The sequence below is a fragment of the Nyctereutes procyonoides genome, unplaced genomic scaffold (assembly GCF_905146905.1).
Source record: "Nyctereutes procyonoides isolate TBG_1078 unplaced genomic scaffold, NYPRO_anot_genome, whole genome shotgun sequence".
Classification (NCBI taxonomy): Eukaryota; Metazoa; Chordata; class Mammalia; order Carnivora; family Canidae; genus Nyctereutes; species Nyctereutes procyonoides.
This window is the reverse complement of record NW_026575052.1, coordinates 9,978,274-9,995,875: the sequence shown is the minus strand read 5'-3', so window position 1 is coordinate 9,995,875 and position 17,602 is coordinate 9,978,274. Positions and strand designations below refer to the sequence as shown.

General features: G+C 41.0%; 1 protein-coding gene across 2 annotated transcripts; it reads left to right on the top strand.

The window, feature by feature from the left end:
• Nucleotides 1-4,931: 4,931 nt before the first annotated feature.
• On the top strand, nt 4,932-17,044 carry SRSF10 (serine and arginine rich splicing factor 10). Of its 2 annotated transcripts, XM_055331952.1 has the most exons (7): nt 4,939-5,127; nt 7,331-7,502; nt 7,879-8,241; nt 10,990-11,086; nt 12,794-12,956; nt 13,187-13,240; nt 13,375-17,044. In XM_055331952.1, exons 3-7 carry the CDS (start codon nt 8,209-8,211, stop codon nt 13,670-13,672), a joined length of 645 nt encoding a protein of 214 aa, XP_055187927.1. In that variant the 5' UTR covers nt 4,939-5,127; nt 7,331-7,502; nt 7,879-8,208; the 3' UTR covers nt 13,673-17,044. The 2 variants fall into 2 exon arrangements, with proteins under 2 accessions (XP_055187928.1, XP_055187927.1); XM_055331953.1 differs by lacking the exon at nt 7,879-8,241 and having other exon boundaries at nt 4,932-5,127; nt 7,331-7,437; nt 10,985-11,086; nt 16,549-17,044.
• Nucleotides 17,045-17,602: the final 558 nt, after the last annotated feature.

Sequence of the window (17,602 nt, the reverse complement as noted above, 5' to 3'; positions counted from 1 at the left end):
AAAAAAAAAAAGTAAATAAGTGAAACTCCCACTAATTTGTTTAGCACAGTCTATAAATCTATTTCCTCATCAAAAAAAAAAAGGAAAGAATAATAGAAACCTATTTATAGAAACCTGACATTTTAAAAAAATAAAAAAATTAAAATTAAAAAATAAAATAAAATAAAATAAAATAATTTTTAAAATTAAAAAAAAAAAGAGAAAGAAACCTGACATTTAAGTGCTCAATAGATGTTAGCTATCATGATCAAGATTATTCCATGGGGTGCCTGGGTGGCTCAGGCAGTTAAGCATCTGTCTTCAGCTAAGGTCATGATCCCAGGATAGTAGGATCAAGCCCCACAATCAGGCTCCCTGCTCCTCGGGGAGTCTGCTTCTCCCCCTCCCTTTGCCTCTGCCTGCCAGTCCCCATGCTTGTGTTTTCTCTCTGTCAAATGAATAAATATTTTTTAAAAAAAAGATTACTCCAGGCTTCTGTAACTGGCAATTGAATCCAATTTATAATTGATACAGCAACCACTAAAAACTATATTTATGGGGCACCTGGTAGCTCAGTTGGTTAAACATCTGACTCTTGATTTCAGCTCAGGTCATAATCTCAGGGTCCTGAGACCTGCTGGGCTCCACACTGAGTGCTGAGTCTGTTTGAGATTCTCTCTTCCTCTCCCTCTCCCCTTGCTTGCTCACTCTTTCTCTCAAATACATCTTTATTTTTTTTTATAGATTTATTTATTCATTCATTCATGAGAGAGAGAGAGAGGAGAGAGGAGAGAGGCAGAGACACAGGCAGAGGGAGAACCAGGCTCCATGCAGGGAGCCCAACGTGGGACTCGATCCTGGGTCTGCAGGATCAGGCCCTGGGCTGAAGGTGGTGCTAAACCACTGAGCCACCTGGGCTTCCCCTCAAATAAATATTTAAAGAGAAACATATTTATTTTTATTTTTTTTGAGAAACATATTTATTAAAATCATTTAACAGGGAAGATATTTATAAAATAGGATATGAAATATTTAGTGGGAAAAAACACATTATGAAACTGTATATATAGTACGACTCCAATTTTAAGAATTACGGAAATGCATGAAAATGCATAAAGGTTTAGTAGTAATTAGTCCTGAGCAGTAGGATCACAGGTGATATTTGTTTTCTTTAGAGTTTTATTTCCAAAATTTTTAAAATAAACACTGGAAATTGATAATTAAGGAAAATGTTATTTTAAGATATTAAAATGAGGCCAAGATAGAACAAATGATTTTACCTTAAGCAAATTCTTTTTTTTTTTTTTTTTTTTTTTACTTATTTATTCATGATAGACACAGAGAGAGGGGCAGAGACACAGGCAGAGGGAGAAGCAGCCCCACACAGTTAGCCCAACACACGACTCGATCCCGGATCTCCAGAATCAGACCCTGGGCTGAAGGCAGCACTAAACCCACTGAGCCACCCGGGCTGCCCACCTTAAGCAAATTCAAGCTAGCAATCTATGTGCTATTATAGCATCTAAGGAATATAATGAACAAATATGTGCATTCATAGTGAATTCACCCACACAGCAGACCTAACTAGTGAGAGCCAGAGGTTAAAAGAACCTGAACACTAGTAAACTGATAATGTGGAATATGATTATGTGCTGCAAAGTTTCCAACCCATAAGAAAGGAATGTCTAAGCTAAGTCCTCCTCAGTCCAGGGAACTTGGCCTGTTGCCTACACATTAGTGACAAGCCTTACAGGAAACATCAGGCATGTCTTATTAAATAAATTTTAAAAGCATGCTTTTTATTGATTTTTTGCCCATGGACACAGAGACCCCGTGCTGAGCACTGTCTATGACAATTGCCTGAATTAAAGGGTTGTACCAGTAAAATGAATCAGGCTTTGGTTCTGCTTAAGGAGACAGGCTCATAATTCCAAGGTATTAACACAAAATTTGTACCTGTGAGTCTCTCTCTAGCAAGTAGCACAGCTCACTCAAGCATGATGTCTGTGCTATGGCCCATAAATCAAAAAGAAAAAAAAAAAGCTGTTTCAGGATCAAGGAAATTCATAGTTGTATATTTTACATTTTGGTCCTATTTCTGTGGTTCTGAGAATACTAAGGAAAGTGGTTTTCCGACATAAATCCCAATGAAACATAATTTCTTCAAGAATAGGTACAGTACCAAGAGACTATTATAGAACATTTGGCCTTTGGAAAAATAACCAGTCCTGGCATTGTGCTCAGAGTGAAATGTGGTGCTCTTAGCCACACTGGCCAGCGCTTTGATGCGGGAGCATTGTACTTCCACAGTTCCTTGGTGTATCTTTCTTCTCCCCAACCTGCAGCACATCCACAGTTTGCTCAACTGCCCAACTTCATCTCCAGCTGGCTAAAAGATGCTTGCTTTTTCTATTTTCCCCCAATATCATCTTTTTCAAGGCTCTGGGATCCTAGAGCACAAAAGATCGAAGGGGCATCTGAGAATGCGAAGCAGAAAGCAACTCCACTTAGTAAATATTTGTACCTCACTTGTTCTTATGATTTCTCAACCATTATGAGTAATAGCAGTAATTGCTAACATTTATAACAGACTCCATGGGCATGCCACCTGGGCAGGTTACATGGGGCTCCACACTCAAAACAACCCTGAACTTGGCGTAGTGCCCTTGTCATCTTAACAATTTTTGAAGATTTTCATTTTGCACTGGGCTCCAGAGATTATGTAGCCAATCCTTTTTTTTTTTTTTTTAAGATTTTATTTATTTATTCATAGACACACAGAGAGAGGCAGAGACACAGGCAGAGGGAGAAGCAGGCTCCATGCAGGGAACCCGACGCGGGACTTGACCCTGGGTCCCCGGGATCACACCCTGGGCTGAAGGCGGCACCAAACCGCTGCACCACTGGTGCTGCCCCTATGTAGCCAATCCTATTGACATTTATAGGGCAAGGGCACCTGGGTGGCTCAGTGGTTGAGCATCTATCTGCCTTTGGCTCAGTTTGTGATCCTGGGGTCTGGAGACAGAGTCCCACATCAGGCTCCCTGCAGGGAGCCTGCTTCTCCCTCTGCCTGTGTCTCTGCCTCTGTGTCTCTCATGAATAAATAAAATCTTAAAAAAAATTATAGGGCAGACTGTTTATAAACCTTTACACATATAAAACTGAATGGACGGCGTACCTATGTAAATTTCCTCTATCTCAAGATAATGTACAAAAGACTGTTTTCCAGCCACTAAAAAATGTTTAATTCTAGAGAGGGGAGTGCTCAGCAAGACCTTCCTACACAACCTACACAACCCTCTGTCTTTAAAAAAAATTTTTTTTGAACTTTCACATTACCATTTCATATCACAAATCTTAAATTACTGCAGTTATTTGCTTATTTTCTATAAAAACATAAATTCCACGTTTTTCATCACTGTATTTCCAGCATCTAGCACAACGTCTGACACATTACAGGTAATTAATAAATGTTTTCTTTTTTTTAAATTTTTATTTATTTATGATAGTCACACAGAGAGAGAGAGAGGCAGAGACACAGGCAGAGGGAGAAGCAGGCTCCATGCACCAGGAGCCCGACGTGGGATTCGATCCCGGGTCTCCAGGATCGCGCCCTGGGCCAAAGGCAGGCGCTAAACCGGTGCGCCACCCAGGGATCCCCAATAAATGTTTTCATAAATTGTGTCCAAAGCTTCTTGGAAAATGTAAAATGTAGAAAAATAATAGCTCTGCTACAGAGCACAACAGACCATCACCACCCATGTCAAGTCATGTAATTGCTTTGGGTGCTGATTGATGCAAAAATAATGCTTTTTGTGGCCTTTTGTAAAGTAAAAGCTCATTTAATTAAACAGTACTTGAGTCCCTGCTAATCTGCTTTGCAAAGTGCTACCTGCTACATGCCAGAGGCATTTTAATAGGTTATCCCACATCTCCCAAAATTGAATCTGGTAGAGCAGGGAATGGTTCTCAATCTGTGGTCTGGGAAGGGTCCCTAGAACCCCTTCAAAGAGTTAAAACCACAGTAAACATTGTCTTTTTCATGCGCAGTCTCTCACAAATACATAGTGGAGCTGCTGGGAGGCTACAGGATGTGTGATGAGGGGGTGTGTGGAATGTGTGCTTGCGTGTTCCTGCGTCCTAAAACTTTCTCCATTTTAAATTCTAGCTCAGTAAATATTAACACCTACAACCCGCATAAACAGAACTCTTTGGCATTTTCCGTAATTTCTAAGAGCATGAAGAGGTTCTGAGACCCAAAAGATGGAAGGACCCCTGCAACACAGGCCATTAAGCAACAACAACAAAATAGCTGTGGATGACAGTGGAGATGAAGATGTGAGATTTGCATCGCATTGCAATCCAAAGGTTGAGAGCGGCCTAGTCGGGAGGAAAGAGGCTGGAGAGGTGGAGGAAATGATGGAGAAGGGGGCAACCCGGGGCACGGGTCCTCAGGGAGTGCGCCCACGACGTGCAGAGAGCTGTGCGGAGGCAGCCCCCCCCCCTCCACGGGGACATACATCCCGTTCCCTTGCAGGTCAGCGATGTCATAAAAGCTAAGGCATAACTTGGACCAGACAGGAAATCGTACGGCAGTCTCTTCGATTTCTAATTTTTTAAATTGTCAGGTTAGCAAAAACTGTAAACTTCGGGCGTAGGGGGTTAAAACCTCTGCTTCCTGACTTGCAAGGGGAGGAAGGGAGGGGAAACCGGTGCAAGGCAGAAAAGGGCGGGAAAATAAAGCACGAAGAAAAAAAAAAAAGAAAGAGCGGGCTTGGGGGAGAGGGAGGAGGCCGCGCAAGAAGCCAATGAATGAGAGCGAGGCTGCGGCACGTATCCACCCCCCGCCCCCGCCGCCCGCCTGCGCAGGCGCACGCCCCGTGATCTCGCGGGAAAGAGCCGTTGCCGGTCCCGGCGTCGAGCCCAGGTGGCGAGGGGAGGGGGTGGAGGTGGGAGTGAAGTCTCGCGAGAAGAGGCGGTTTCGTAGCGGAGCCCTCGGGCTGAGTGTCTGAGGATCTACCGCCGGATCCGCGGACGGTTTCCTGAGCCCGTTAGTGCCCCTGCCGAGACTCACGTCGCCGTCATGTCCCGCTACCTGCGCCCCCCCAACACGTCTCTGTTCGTAAGGAACGTGGCCGACGACACCAGGTGTGTACAGGGGAGGGGCTCTGGGCCTACCCGGGGAGGCCGCGGGCGCTTGGGGAGGACTCGTGCGGCGGCGGCGGCGCGCTGGTCCGGGGGAGGGGAAGGCGAAGATGGCGGGTCCCGCGCGGGCTTTCAGGCCCCGGCTAGGCCGCGCCGCCGCCTCACCCGCCGCGTGGGAGCGAGGGCGGCGCCCGGGTCCTCCCAGGCCGCGGGAGGGGGGGAATTGGGGGAGGAACGCGGGCCGCGGGGGGGGGGCAGTTACGGGGGGAACGCGGGCCGCGGGGGGGGGCGGTTACGGGGGGAACGCGGGCCGCGGGGGGGGGGCGGTTACGGGGGGCAACGCGGGCCGCGGGGGGGGGCGGTTACGGGGGGCAACGCGGGCCGCGGGGGGGGGCGGTTACGGGGGGAACGCGGGCCGCGGGGGGGGGGCGGTTACGGGGGGCAACGCGGGCCGCGGGGGGGGGCGGTTACGGGGGGCAACGCGGGCCGCGGGGGGGGGGCGGTTACGGGGGGAACGCGGGCCGCGGGGGGGGCGGTTACGGGGGGAACGCGGGCCGCGGGGGGGGGCGGTTGCGGGGGGGGCGGTTACGGGGGGCAACGCGGGCCGCGGGGGGGGCGGTTACGGGGGGCAACGCGGGCCGCGGGGGGGGCGGTTACGGGGGGAACGCGGGCCGCGGGGGGGGCGGTTACGGGGGCCAACGCGGGCCGCGGGGGGGCGGTTACGGGGGCCAACGCGGGCCGTGGGGGGGGGCGGTTACGGGGGCCAACGCGGGCCGCGGGGGGGGGGCGGTTACGGGGGCCAACGCGGGCCGCGGGGGGGGGGCGGTTACGGGGGGAACGCGGGCCGCGGGGGGGGCGGTTACGGGGGCCAACGCGGGCCGCGGGGGGGCGGTTACGGGGGCCAACGCGGGCCGCGGGGGGGGGCGGTTACGGGGGGAACGCGGGCCGCGGGGGGGCGGTTACGGGGGGAACGCGGGCCGCGGGGGGTTGGGGGGAACGCAGGCCGCGTGGCGGGGTTTCGGTCTCCCCTCCCCCCTTGCACTCGGGAGCCCCTTCTTCCCGGCGTCTCGGTGCGCCCAGCCCCCGCCGCGGCCGAACGCCCGCTCTCCGCATTGATCTGAAGTTCACGTTCTTTGGGGTACACGCCCCCTCGGCCCAAGGGGGGGGGGTGTTTTTTTGTTTTGTTTTTGGTAGTTAAAAAATTGCAGCGAAATAACGGGATCGGGGGAGGGGCACGTACGGCGAAGCATTCGCAACCCTTTTTTTGTTGTTGTGTTGTACTTCTGATTTTGAAAATGTTGGAGAGGTTTGGAGAACGGGAATGTTGGAAATGGGAAGATAAATTATTCCAATTAGACGGTGCGAACTAGTTCTTCCCATCTGCCGGAAATAACCGGTCGCCCCTTTGAGAAGTGAGGTTTAGGACGTTGTAAAACTAAAATTGGATTAATCCGGCTTTGTTCTCCCCAATTCCCTTAATTGCTTGTAGTTGCCATCAGAATTTTTTTTGAAAGAGGTCTCATCAGTAAAAGATATGTTAGGTTTCACAATCGCCCTAATCCCTGAAAAGGCAAATTTATTTTGGTACCCCTGTATGGCTTATATTTTTCTGTCCTAACTTTAGGCAGGAAAGTAAACTGTGTCCTAGAGTCTAGAATATTTTTCCCTTATGTCATTTTGACCTTTATGATTTGAGGAGTTACATATATTTGTGACTTTTCAAACCTTTATCTCCTATTAAGTGTCTAACCCTGTCGCTAAAATTTTCATATGAAAGTGCTTGATGTGTTTCGGAGTACTAGTATTGGTTTGGTACTTTAAAAGAGAAACATTAGAAATACGTAGAATCTAATGCTACTGTGCCTTTTATGAAAAATTAAAGATGTGGTTAGAAACAGATAAATTGTGACCAGGTTTCCTTAGGTGCCTTTTCCTGTTCCTGTAAAATAGTAATAGACTATTACAAACTGCATTGTCTTCCAAAGATCTTGGATCTTAGCGTTCCTTTTTCAAAAAAGAGAGATTGCCTGTATTTTTTTATGCACTTAAAGTTGCCTCTTGATGTTGAGATTTAGAAAGCAAACGGTCACCCAGGGATACGGCACAATCCCTTTCATTTATTCAGATTACAGAAAGATAGCTATTTCTTACAAATTTTTTTAAAGAAGTGAAAATAAAAACTGGGGGTCTTTTTATGATGTTTTAGGTCTGAAGATTTACGACGAGAATTTGGTCGTTATGGTCCTATAGTTGATGTGTATGTTCCACTTGATTTCTACACACGCCGTCCAAGAGGATTTGCTTATGTTCAATATCCTTTCTTCAGATGGCTGATTAGTGAGGGGTGTTGGAGTTTGAAATTCAAGTTTATGTAAGAGGTAACATCTAAAAAGTAGTTTACTTTTGTCCTCTAATGTTTTATGTCTTCAAATTTTTGAAAATTAATTCTGACTCACACATTGCTCTTAACTATCTCTTAAAGTTAATCCAAAAACAGTAAAATATTTAAATTCCCATTCATGCTGCTGAAACTCAAATCAATGATTATAGTATGTGATTTAAATTTGAATACACTCTGGTTGCTACCACCTATAATGTAAGTCAAATTAAAAGTTAATATGTTCTTGTGCTTAGCAATTAAAGTTTGGTATTGTCTGTTAATTTGAATCACTTGATCAAAAACAAATTGTATAACAATGAGGTAAACTTCTTTAATATTGTCCCCTAATTTGCTGTCCTCTGTTGTTACCTCAGAGAATGTAAAGCTGTACAGTTATGGCGACCCCAAAGAGAAAGCATGAAAGAACCTTTAGAGTAGAGTTCAACACTTAAGGCAAGTAGACAAGCCAAAGACCTCTTAAGGATCAGGCTTGAAGAGAAGGGAGAGTTTGGGAAAAGAAAAAATAAAGAAAAGCTGGAAGAAGGACAAGCCTAATGGGAGACAAAGCCTCGCTTTATCTACAAAAGGGGGAAAAGGTTGTTTTTCAAAGTTAAAGATAAAGCCATCTGTCATATTTGGCCAAGCATCTCATGACAAGTCCTTCTGACAAGCACTTAAAGAGTTAAAGGTCAAGATGAAGTTGAATGATGGCCAAGATTAAAGGAGTCATACCTGATGTATCCTACAGAATAACTTTTCCTTTTTTTTTTTTTTTTTTTTTAATGTTTTGTAAGCAGTTAATTTTCAAAACTATTCTGGTTTGGTCTAGTGACAAAACCTGTAACTTGATTTATGTGGGCCTTGATGTTGTGATTGTGGTCTTGTATAAATGCACTTTCTCTTAGCTTGTCAAGTTAAAGTGTACCAGGATGTAATGTTGTTAAGTTTAAACTCAGCATATTTCTCTTTTGGACCAGATGGTCAGATCCCATAGGGTAGTAGACAGTGCTCTTTGGAGTAGCATGAGGTTCTACAGTCAAGCCGACTCCACAGAGTCGTGCTTAAAATGAGAGACAGATGCTAGCACTGGGAACTACTTAGAAACAATTCTGGTAGTCTTGTAAGGTCAAATCCACTGGAGATAATACCTGTTTATAGATTTTAAAGTGGCTGGGGTGGGGGGTGGGTGCACATACATACTCCTGACTTCTAAACTTAGCTCTGTGAAGGCTGCTGGTCCTGCACTGCTTTCCCACATACCATCAGTTAGCCCTGAGTGGATTGCAGAAGACATTCTCCTTTGAGTACCTAATCAGAATCTGTAGGAGGAGTTTTAGGTGACATTAACTTCCTTCAGTGAGACAGCAAAGGTTTGGGCTGTGGGAATGAGACTAGGAAATATTGTTAACTGCTTAAATTCAGTCTCTTGAAACTTAGCAGGAGTCCTAGTGAGACTTAGGGGAAATGTTGAAAGCTGTTACTTCTACAAAGGTAGTGATCAAGGACAGGTGAGAGAATTGGTTGCAAAGCTCTGTTACAGAGAGGATAAGAGCTATATTTGGCTTGTGGTTGTTTTTTTTTTTTTTTTTTTTTGTTTTTAAGCGATGCTTTCTGGCTTCCATTTTGACCCGATTTTATCTAGGTTGGGGTGGCCTGGGAACCTAGATCAACAGTGATTTGACTCAAGAGTATGTGATACTTGAGCCAGAAGAGAGTTGTCCTCCGTCTAAAGGAGAATCACATACTTACACCTAAAGTCTTTTTATATTCTTAAAATACTTAAAAAGGAATCCGTCTCAGGATTTTGCAGATCCTGAGTACAAATTTCTCCATTACTAGCATCAGATTGATATTTGACCCCGTTCCCAGTTAGCCTTTTCTTAATATGTATAGTAGAACTTTGCCATGGTTAATCCAGCCCAGGATTCTGTTTTTGAGGGTAGGTCCAGAAAAGGAGTTAATCTCAATAACATTGATACCTTTTAATTATAACCCTCTAAAAAGTAAATTATATTCTGTCTTCCTGGGATAGTAAGTAGTATATCCATTAAGTGAACTTTTAAAAATACTTTTAGAGCTCAACTTCATTAATCTTGAGGGGTATTCCATTATAGTACTCAGCATTCTAAACTCCCTATCCTTTGCCTTTTCATGTTGAAAGCCCCATGACTTAGAACTTGGGGAAACCTGTCTTGCATTAACATGCACGCAATAGCTTCAGGACGAGAGAACTGGGAACTTGATACGGTTGACTCCTTTCAGAACAAAAAATAGGAAATCTGATGAGGCGGACCTTTTTGATATCTGAAATGGATATTAGTGTTAGTCTTGAAAGGGAGTGTGTATCTTTCAGCTCAAGATCTGCTTGTGTCTCGAATTTGAGATATGTAAATGGACAAGTTAGATTTTTTAGGATAGAGTGAAAAATCTATACCCAGACTTAACCTGTTTCCCTTTCCAAAGCTTTTATATCAGACTGCTTGAATATTTGTTTGGCTTCCATCAGAATGGTGGTTTTAAGAAAGGAGCTAAATTTGGGCAGAATAACTTTGTAAAGTCAAGGGTTCACATAGTTTTATTGCTGACAATGAGGGAAGAGGGCAAGGTGGCAGCAGCGTCTCAAGTCAGAAAATGGTACTCGCAAAAAAAAAAAAGAAAATGGTACTCGCAGACCCTCTCAGGTTTATATAAATGTTACCTTGAAATTCTCAGGTTAAAAACCAGTCCCAGACCCACTTGCAGGAAGCTGTATGTTTAGTATCACAGTTAGGGCTTTCCAGTCCAGGAATCTTTAGAAATGGTCTGTTATTTTTTTTGACCGCATGCTTTTATAGTCTGTGCATGGGTGTAATACGCTTTTGGTATAGTGATGTCTTGAGTATTTATTGCTTGATTCTGTCTTGATAATCCACAAGTGGATTGCATACCAGCCTTCACTGTATGGCATAAGGAAGACAGCTACATGAAGTAATAGTGTTAGGTATATCGGAGAAAAACAGCAAAATAAGATGGAAGTTAATGCTTTATCTCTTGTAAGGTAAGGTATATTCTGCTTGCTTACACAAGAACTATTGGCATTTTCTTTTTTTTCCTTAAACAAATGAAAAAAAGTTTTGGTTTTATTTTAAGAAATTTTTGTTTTAGTATACAGCATAGAGCTGATATTTTTTGTTTTGTAAAACTTTCATTAAAACTTGGAAATTTTTTGATAGCATTACTTGGTAGTTCAGCTACAACAGATCTTTAATAACTTTATAATGTGTATTCACGTGTGTTTTCAAATGTATGCTGTAGGAAATCACAAGTGCTTTGAATGCTGTGAAGTGTCTATAGCCAAATCAACCAACCTAAATAAGTGAGGTCTGGATGATTTTCTAGAATAATATTGAAAGATTGTGAGTTGTTCCAGACTTGCCATCTGAGCATTCATTCATTATCAAAGTATGCAAAACTTCCCAAGCCCCTTAACATTTAGCACATTTGAGGATGTCCGTGATGCTGAAGATGCTTTACATAATTTGGACAGAAAATGGATTTGTGGACGCCAAATTGAAATACAGTTCGCACAGGGGGATCGAAAGAGTAAGTACCCTTATGCCTAATATATGTATACGCATAATACGTCATTTTTAAACGGTGCTTAGTATCATTTTTTTTGGAAGTATTTGCAATTTGTTCGAAATCTAAAAAGATAATTTTTGAATAGATAATCTCACATACTTTGCAAAAAGGTAGAATGTGAAGATTAGAATGCCTGAAATACGTGTTTGGACTTTTTAAGAAAGTCGATCAATACTATCCGCTGCGGCATGTTTAAATTACTGGGGGTGGAATTAAAAGGGAAATAATTTGGAAAGTATTGGGTCTTTTCAGCCATTTCTCTTCATAAAGACCTTCACGGTATAATTGGCTATTTGTGTGGGTGCTTGTCTGTGGAAATGAACAGATAGAATTAAACTGAGAAAAATTGGGATCCCTGGGTGGCGCAGCGGTTTGGCGCCTGCCTTTGGCCCAGGGCGCGATCCTGGAGACCCGGGATCGAATCCCACGTCAGGCTCCCGGTGCATGGAGCCTGCTTCTCCCTCTGCCTGTGTCTCTGCCTCTCTCTCTCTCTCTCTCTCTGTATGACTATCGTAAATAAAAAAAAATAAAAAAAAAATTAAAAAAAAAATAAACTGAGAAAAATTATAGGTGAAACCTAGAATTGGTTTTATATTAGTCTGTGGTTTTTATTATGCAAGCAAACACCAGCTAACCAGGTGTAGGCTGCATGCTAATGAGGCAGGAGTACAGGCTTTGGAGTCATAGACCTGGGTTTGAATTTGGGCTCAACCAATTTGTTACCTTGGGCAATATATTAAGAGATGAATATAGCTGCTGAAGAAAGGAGGGGAATGGAAGTAGACGGTAACTGCCAGTAATTCTCTGGTTCTTGCGTTGGGTGGTGGGTTCTTGGGTATTCGCTGTGGTATTTTTATAAACACACAGACTTCTAGTACTTGATTCATAGACTTGAATGAGGTAATGGGAATTGAGGACTGTCCAGGGGTACTGGCTAAGGCATCCGATAAGTGCTCTTTTCCTCTTTTGTTGTGTTTTCTCAGAACCATATAACCAACCATTATCACTGCATTTTGATACTAAAACATTGTTCCTAGGCTACCAATAAGTATTTTATCATTGTTAATTGTATGCCTAAAAAGTGAAAAACGCACAGAATAATTCCAAATTATCATATGGGTCACTCATTCATATTTTAACTTGGAAATTTTAAAAATGTGGTAAATTTTCCTCATGTTGGAGTTAGTTGGCATATTTTTTGACAGCAAGCCAAATGGTGAAAAGGTCTGAAAAAAAATAGTTGGGAAGATACTTGAAAGTATAATTTTTATTTTATTATTTTTTTTTAAAGATTTATTTATTTATTTATTCATGACAGACACGGGGCAGGGTGGCGGGGGGCAGAGACACAGGCAGAAGGAGAAGCAGGCTCCATAGAGAACCTGACATGGGACTCGATCCCGGGTCTCCAGGATCACGCCCTGGGCTGCAGGCAGCACTAAACCGCTGCACCACAGAGGCTGCCCGAAAGTATCATTTTTAACATAAAACAGTATTTTGATACACTTCCTTAAAAACAAATCCCTCCTTCAAGATCAATAGTTGTATTAACCTTGATGCCGATTTAGGCGTATAAGGGAGACAAATAAGGAAAATTTTCCTATAATTTGAAGACTTACTATATAAGGTATTGACATTTCTAAATATTTGGTTCTGTTTATTTCATAGCTCCAAATCAAATGAAAGCCAAGGAAGGGAGGAATGTGTACAGTTCTTCACGCTATGATGATTATGACAGATACAGACGTTCTAGAAGCCGAAGTTATGAAAGAAGAAGATCAAGAAGCCGGTCCTTTGACTACAACTATAGAAGATCTTATAGTCCTAGAAAGTAAGTGTGATGTGTAGTACAGTAATATTCAGAAAAGATTTATGTTTGTTAGCTTTTAATTTTTTAATATTTTGTACACTTTAATTATATACATTGAATGCTTCATTGAAACTAAAAATATTTTAGTGCTTCATTTAAAAAGTTTTATGGCTCATTTTTTTTAATTAAAAATTTTAGAAGACTGTAAATAGACATTTGTCACTGTTTGCTCTTTCTGATGTACTTTTTAGCAGTAGACCGGCTGGAAGACCACGGCGTAGCAGAAGCCATTCCGACAATGATAGGTAAATAACTTTGCTTTGAAAAAGACTTAAATGTTTTTTCAATTTCAGAGTGAACTTTTGCTCTAAAAATAACAAATTTGATTAATATAGAATCTAATTTTTACTCTAATTGTATCTCTCCTCTGTTTTGAAAGATTCAAACACCGAAATCGATCTTTTTCAAGATCTAAATCCAATTCAAGATCACGGTCCAAGTCCCAGCCCAAGAAAGAAATGAAGGCTAAATCACGTTCTAGGTCTGCATCTCACACCAAAACTAGAGGCACCTCTAAAACAGATTCCAAAACACATTATAAGTCTGGCTCAAGATATGAAAAGGAATCAAGGAAAAAAGAACCACCTAGATCCAAATCTCAGTCAAGATCACAATCTAGGTCTAGGTCAAAATCTAGATCAAGGTCTTGGACTAGTCCTAAGTCCAGTGGCCACTGATAGTAAAAACCTTGATATTTTTAGGCATGTATCATTCATTTACTCATAGTTTGGTTTACTTAAATTATCAGGAATACAATGTTGCAATGATGCTTAAAAAAACACTTGTCAGTTTTCCCTGTACCAGGCAAATGGTTATAATTAAAATGATATGCTGTTGAGAAGCCACTCTTAAGAGTCCAGTTTGTTTAATGTTATGGGCAGCTACCAATTTGTGGTGTCTCTGTATATTTTTGTAAAGATTCTCATTTTTTATGCTTGAAGTATTGGTGAAAAGATGTTGGTTGACCATAATTTGCAACATTGTCTTATTAAAAAAACTTTCATATCCATATTTGGTAGAACTGTTAACCTAGAAATGTAGCTTGCTAATAAGATAGAATGATACAAAAGTGAAGTTGTAGTCACAGTACAACACTGATCAGACACATTTAGGTTCAGGGTGGACCTTTTTGTCTTGTTAAGATGTCTAGGCCCATGATAATAGTTCATTTAAGACAGAGCGTGGAATAGTTCTTTTGTTAACCCCGCTGTCTTGGGGAATGATGCCAACCGCTTTAAGTAGGATTGGGGAAGATTGAGTTTTTGACTGAAACGAGCCTTCACTACTTTTTTCTGGTTTCTTGAAGATTTGGAACATAAAAACATCGGAAGAACTCACCTTAAAATTTGAGCAGGTCAATGATGGCAGAAATCATTTTAAGGGGAAAAATGCTCTCATGTAGTTACTCTAAACTTTAAGGAGCATTGCTGGTCATATTGCTTAGTTTTCTTACTGCTATTAAAAAGCAGCAAGTAAATTGTTTCAAAGTAGGTTTTGTTTATGCATATGCAGAGTATAAAAACTGAATTTTGATGCTTCTAGCACCTGCCCTGTGCATTTGTATCAAAATTCGCCTACCACTTTATGAAGGAGGCTTGTTCTTCACACCTCAGCTTATTTCATGTGAGGCCAGTTGAAAGAGAACACTCCCATTCTAGGTGATTCTATGGTGCCATGAAATTTAAAATATATTGGAAAAAGAATTAAGAGTCACATCTGAGTTTGATTATCAATGTAGTACCTGGCAATAAATACCTGACTTTAAAAAAAAAAAAAAAACCTAACCATTTATAATTTCTAGCATTTCTCTGAGAGATCGTTTGGGGGGCAATAAAAGGGACATGTCCAATCTCATTTCAGAATAAAAGCTAGCATCTTTTAAAATTTTAGATTGCTTGCTTGCAGGTATAAGAAAGATTGTGGGAAAACGATTCCTTTTAGAGGATTACTTTTTTTCAATTTTGGTTTTAGTAATATAGGCCTTGCCTGTAAAAGAACAAAAGATGGTTTTTAAATACTGTTTGTGGAATGTGTTTAAAGGATTGATTCTAGAACCTTTGTATATTTGATAGTATTTCTAACTTTCATTTCTTTACTGTTTGCAGTTAATGTTCATGTTCTGCTATGCAATCATTTATATGCACGTTTCTTTAATTTTTTAGATTTTCCTGGATGTATAGTTTAAACAACAAAAAGTCTATTTAAAACTGTAGCAGTAGTTTGCAGTTCTAGCAAAGAGGAAAGTTGTGGGGTTAAACTTTGTATTTTCTTTCTTATAGAAGCTTCTAAAAAGGTATTTTTATATGTTCTTTTTAACAAATATTGTGTACAACCTTTAAAACATCAATGTTTGGATCAAAACAAGACCCAGCTTATTTTCTGCTTGCTGTAAATTAAGCAAACATGCTATAATAAAAACAAAATGAAGGAAATAATGATTAACTGGAATTATTATAGTTTTGAATGAAATTCTAAAATAACAGTGGAAACAATTCTGGTAGATTTAGGAATATTTTTAATCAGTGTTGCACTAGGCACAACTAGCTTTTCTTTGGAAATGATAGATCCTGCCAGAAAGATACATCCTTTATATACTACTTTAAAATTCCTTATGTAATAATGTCAGTTTCATGATTGCATATTAAGCCCCTTGGGTTAAATAATAGAGATTATTGGTAGTATTAATATAAGTATTAAAATGAAATTTGAGTCCGCTAATTGTAAGTTTATATTTTCATTATTGGATGGTCCAATACTGCTCTTCCCCATCCTAAACAAGATGTATTGGGCCTTATATTTATGGCTTGATTTAAAATACTTCTGCATTGAATGTCAGTGAGCAGTTAATATATTAAGTGATAACCACTTGGGGAAACTGGTTTAGGTATGTTATGGTTTGAATTCTAGCTACTATATAATGACAACAATTTTAACTGATACTTAGTATTTATGATGTGCCAGACACAGTTCTAAAAACTTGATGTGTTAACTCATTTACTTTTCATAAAACCTAGGAGAAAGATACTTTGAGTAACCCCATATCACAGATAAGGAAATTGAGACACAAAGGAAAGGCTGCAAAAGGCAGATCTAAGATTTGAGCCCAGGCCTAGTCCTTATTTATTTTTTTTAAATGGACTATAATTTGAGAAAACTAGATTGAGGAGATATCCCATTGAAATTGTTCAGTCTTTGTGTAGAAACAGAAGGCCTGATCTCATTTTTGTTTTTATTTATGTCACTTAAAATGATCCCCCCCCCATTTCCTTGAGAACTCTATATGTTACTTCTAAAGTGACATACCTAACAGCTTCAAAAGGACTAAATTACAGTTGAACCCATGATAGTTAGGATCCTACTCATACTTGATGAGGATCCTTACACAGTGCTTTAATTTTGGGCTACATAGTTCTACAATTATGGAGGATCTACTGTGTGTCTGGCACTGTTATCAATATTAGAGTAGGTCATATGAAGACTCAAGTGAAGACTGACACTTCACCTCTCTTTTTACTTAAGATCTCTCTGCATTTTGTTTTGTTTTGTTTTGAAGCCAAGTAAGCAAGAAGAAAAATGACAGATAATGCTTCAGTGAGAAAGGAAAGGTGCTACATAGAGTATGAGCTGTTAAGTTTACAACCCAGGGAAAAGACCTGGGAACTATTGTACTATTCTCTTGAAAATTTGGCCCAGTAAGCTGCTACATCCAGTTCAACTAACAAAATCCTGTATACCACAGAGAAGAATAAAGAAAACCAAACTGACAAACATCCTTCTTTTATTTAAGACCAAACTGCAGCTGGAATACCCAGTACAGTTCTGCTTACTACACTTCAAGAAAGATCTGAGAAAGCGGAAAAAGAACCAAAGAAGGGCAGTTCAAGCGACCAAAGGGTGGGTGGAAGGTGCTGCAGTATGAATACTGTACGAATATTTTGACTCTGGTCTGAAAAGATAAAAGAATGTTATCGAAACTACATGGAATAATTGAAGTCCCTTCAAGTTTGAAAGTAAGCATTTTAGGACAAATAAAAGGAAATTCAACTTTGTACTTGTGGAAACTAATCCCTAAATCTGAATAGGTTTATATTGATTCATGGGTAACAGGTCCATAATAAATGATTGGAAACTAGGATGTCTGACTATCAAGGAAGACAGCCATAGTCTCTCACAGTGCCTCTGTTGGTCTGTCTCAAACTGAATTGGGTGAGAAAAGGTATGGTCCAATATAAACTTTTTCTTGGTTATCTCTTAAAGTCAGTTCCATGTTCGCTATTGGCAAATCTTGCCTTTGTTTATTCCAGTGCCAGTGTTTTTCTGCTTAATGGTTTGCTTTGTTGGCATCTAAGTTTATTGACTTGTATGCCATGTGCAGTTTACATCTTCCTTACACTCTTTCCCAGGTAAATTCCAGTTCTGATACTTGACATCTAGCTAAGAGGGTCCATCTCTTCTCACCTCTATCCTAAGTCAGTATATTCAGCAAACATTTATTTACAGAGCCCTTACTGTGGGCAAAAATTGTTCTGGGTAATTGGGGAGAGAAATAGAAAATTCACTTATTTAATAAATGTCTACTGAGCACAATCTAGTGAATCATTACAGTA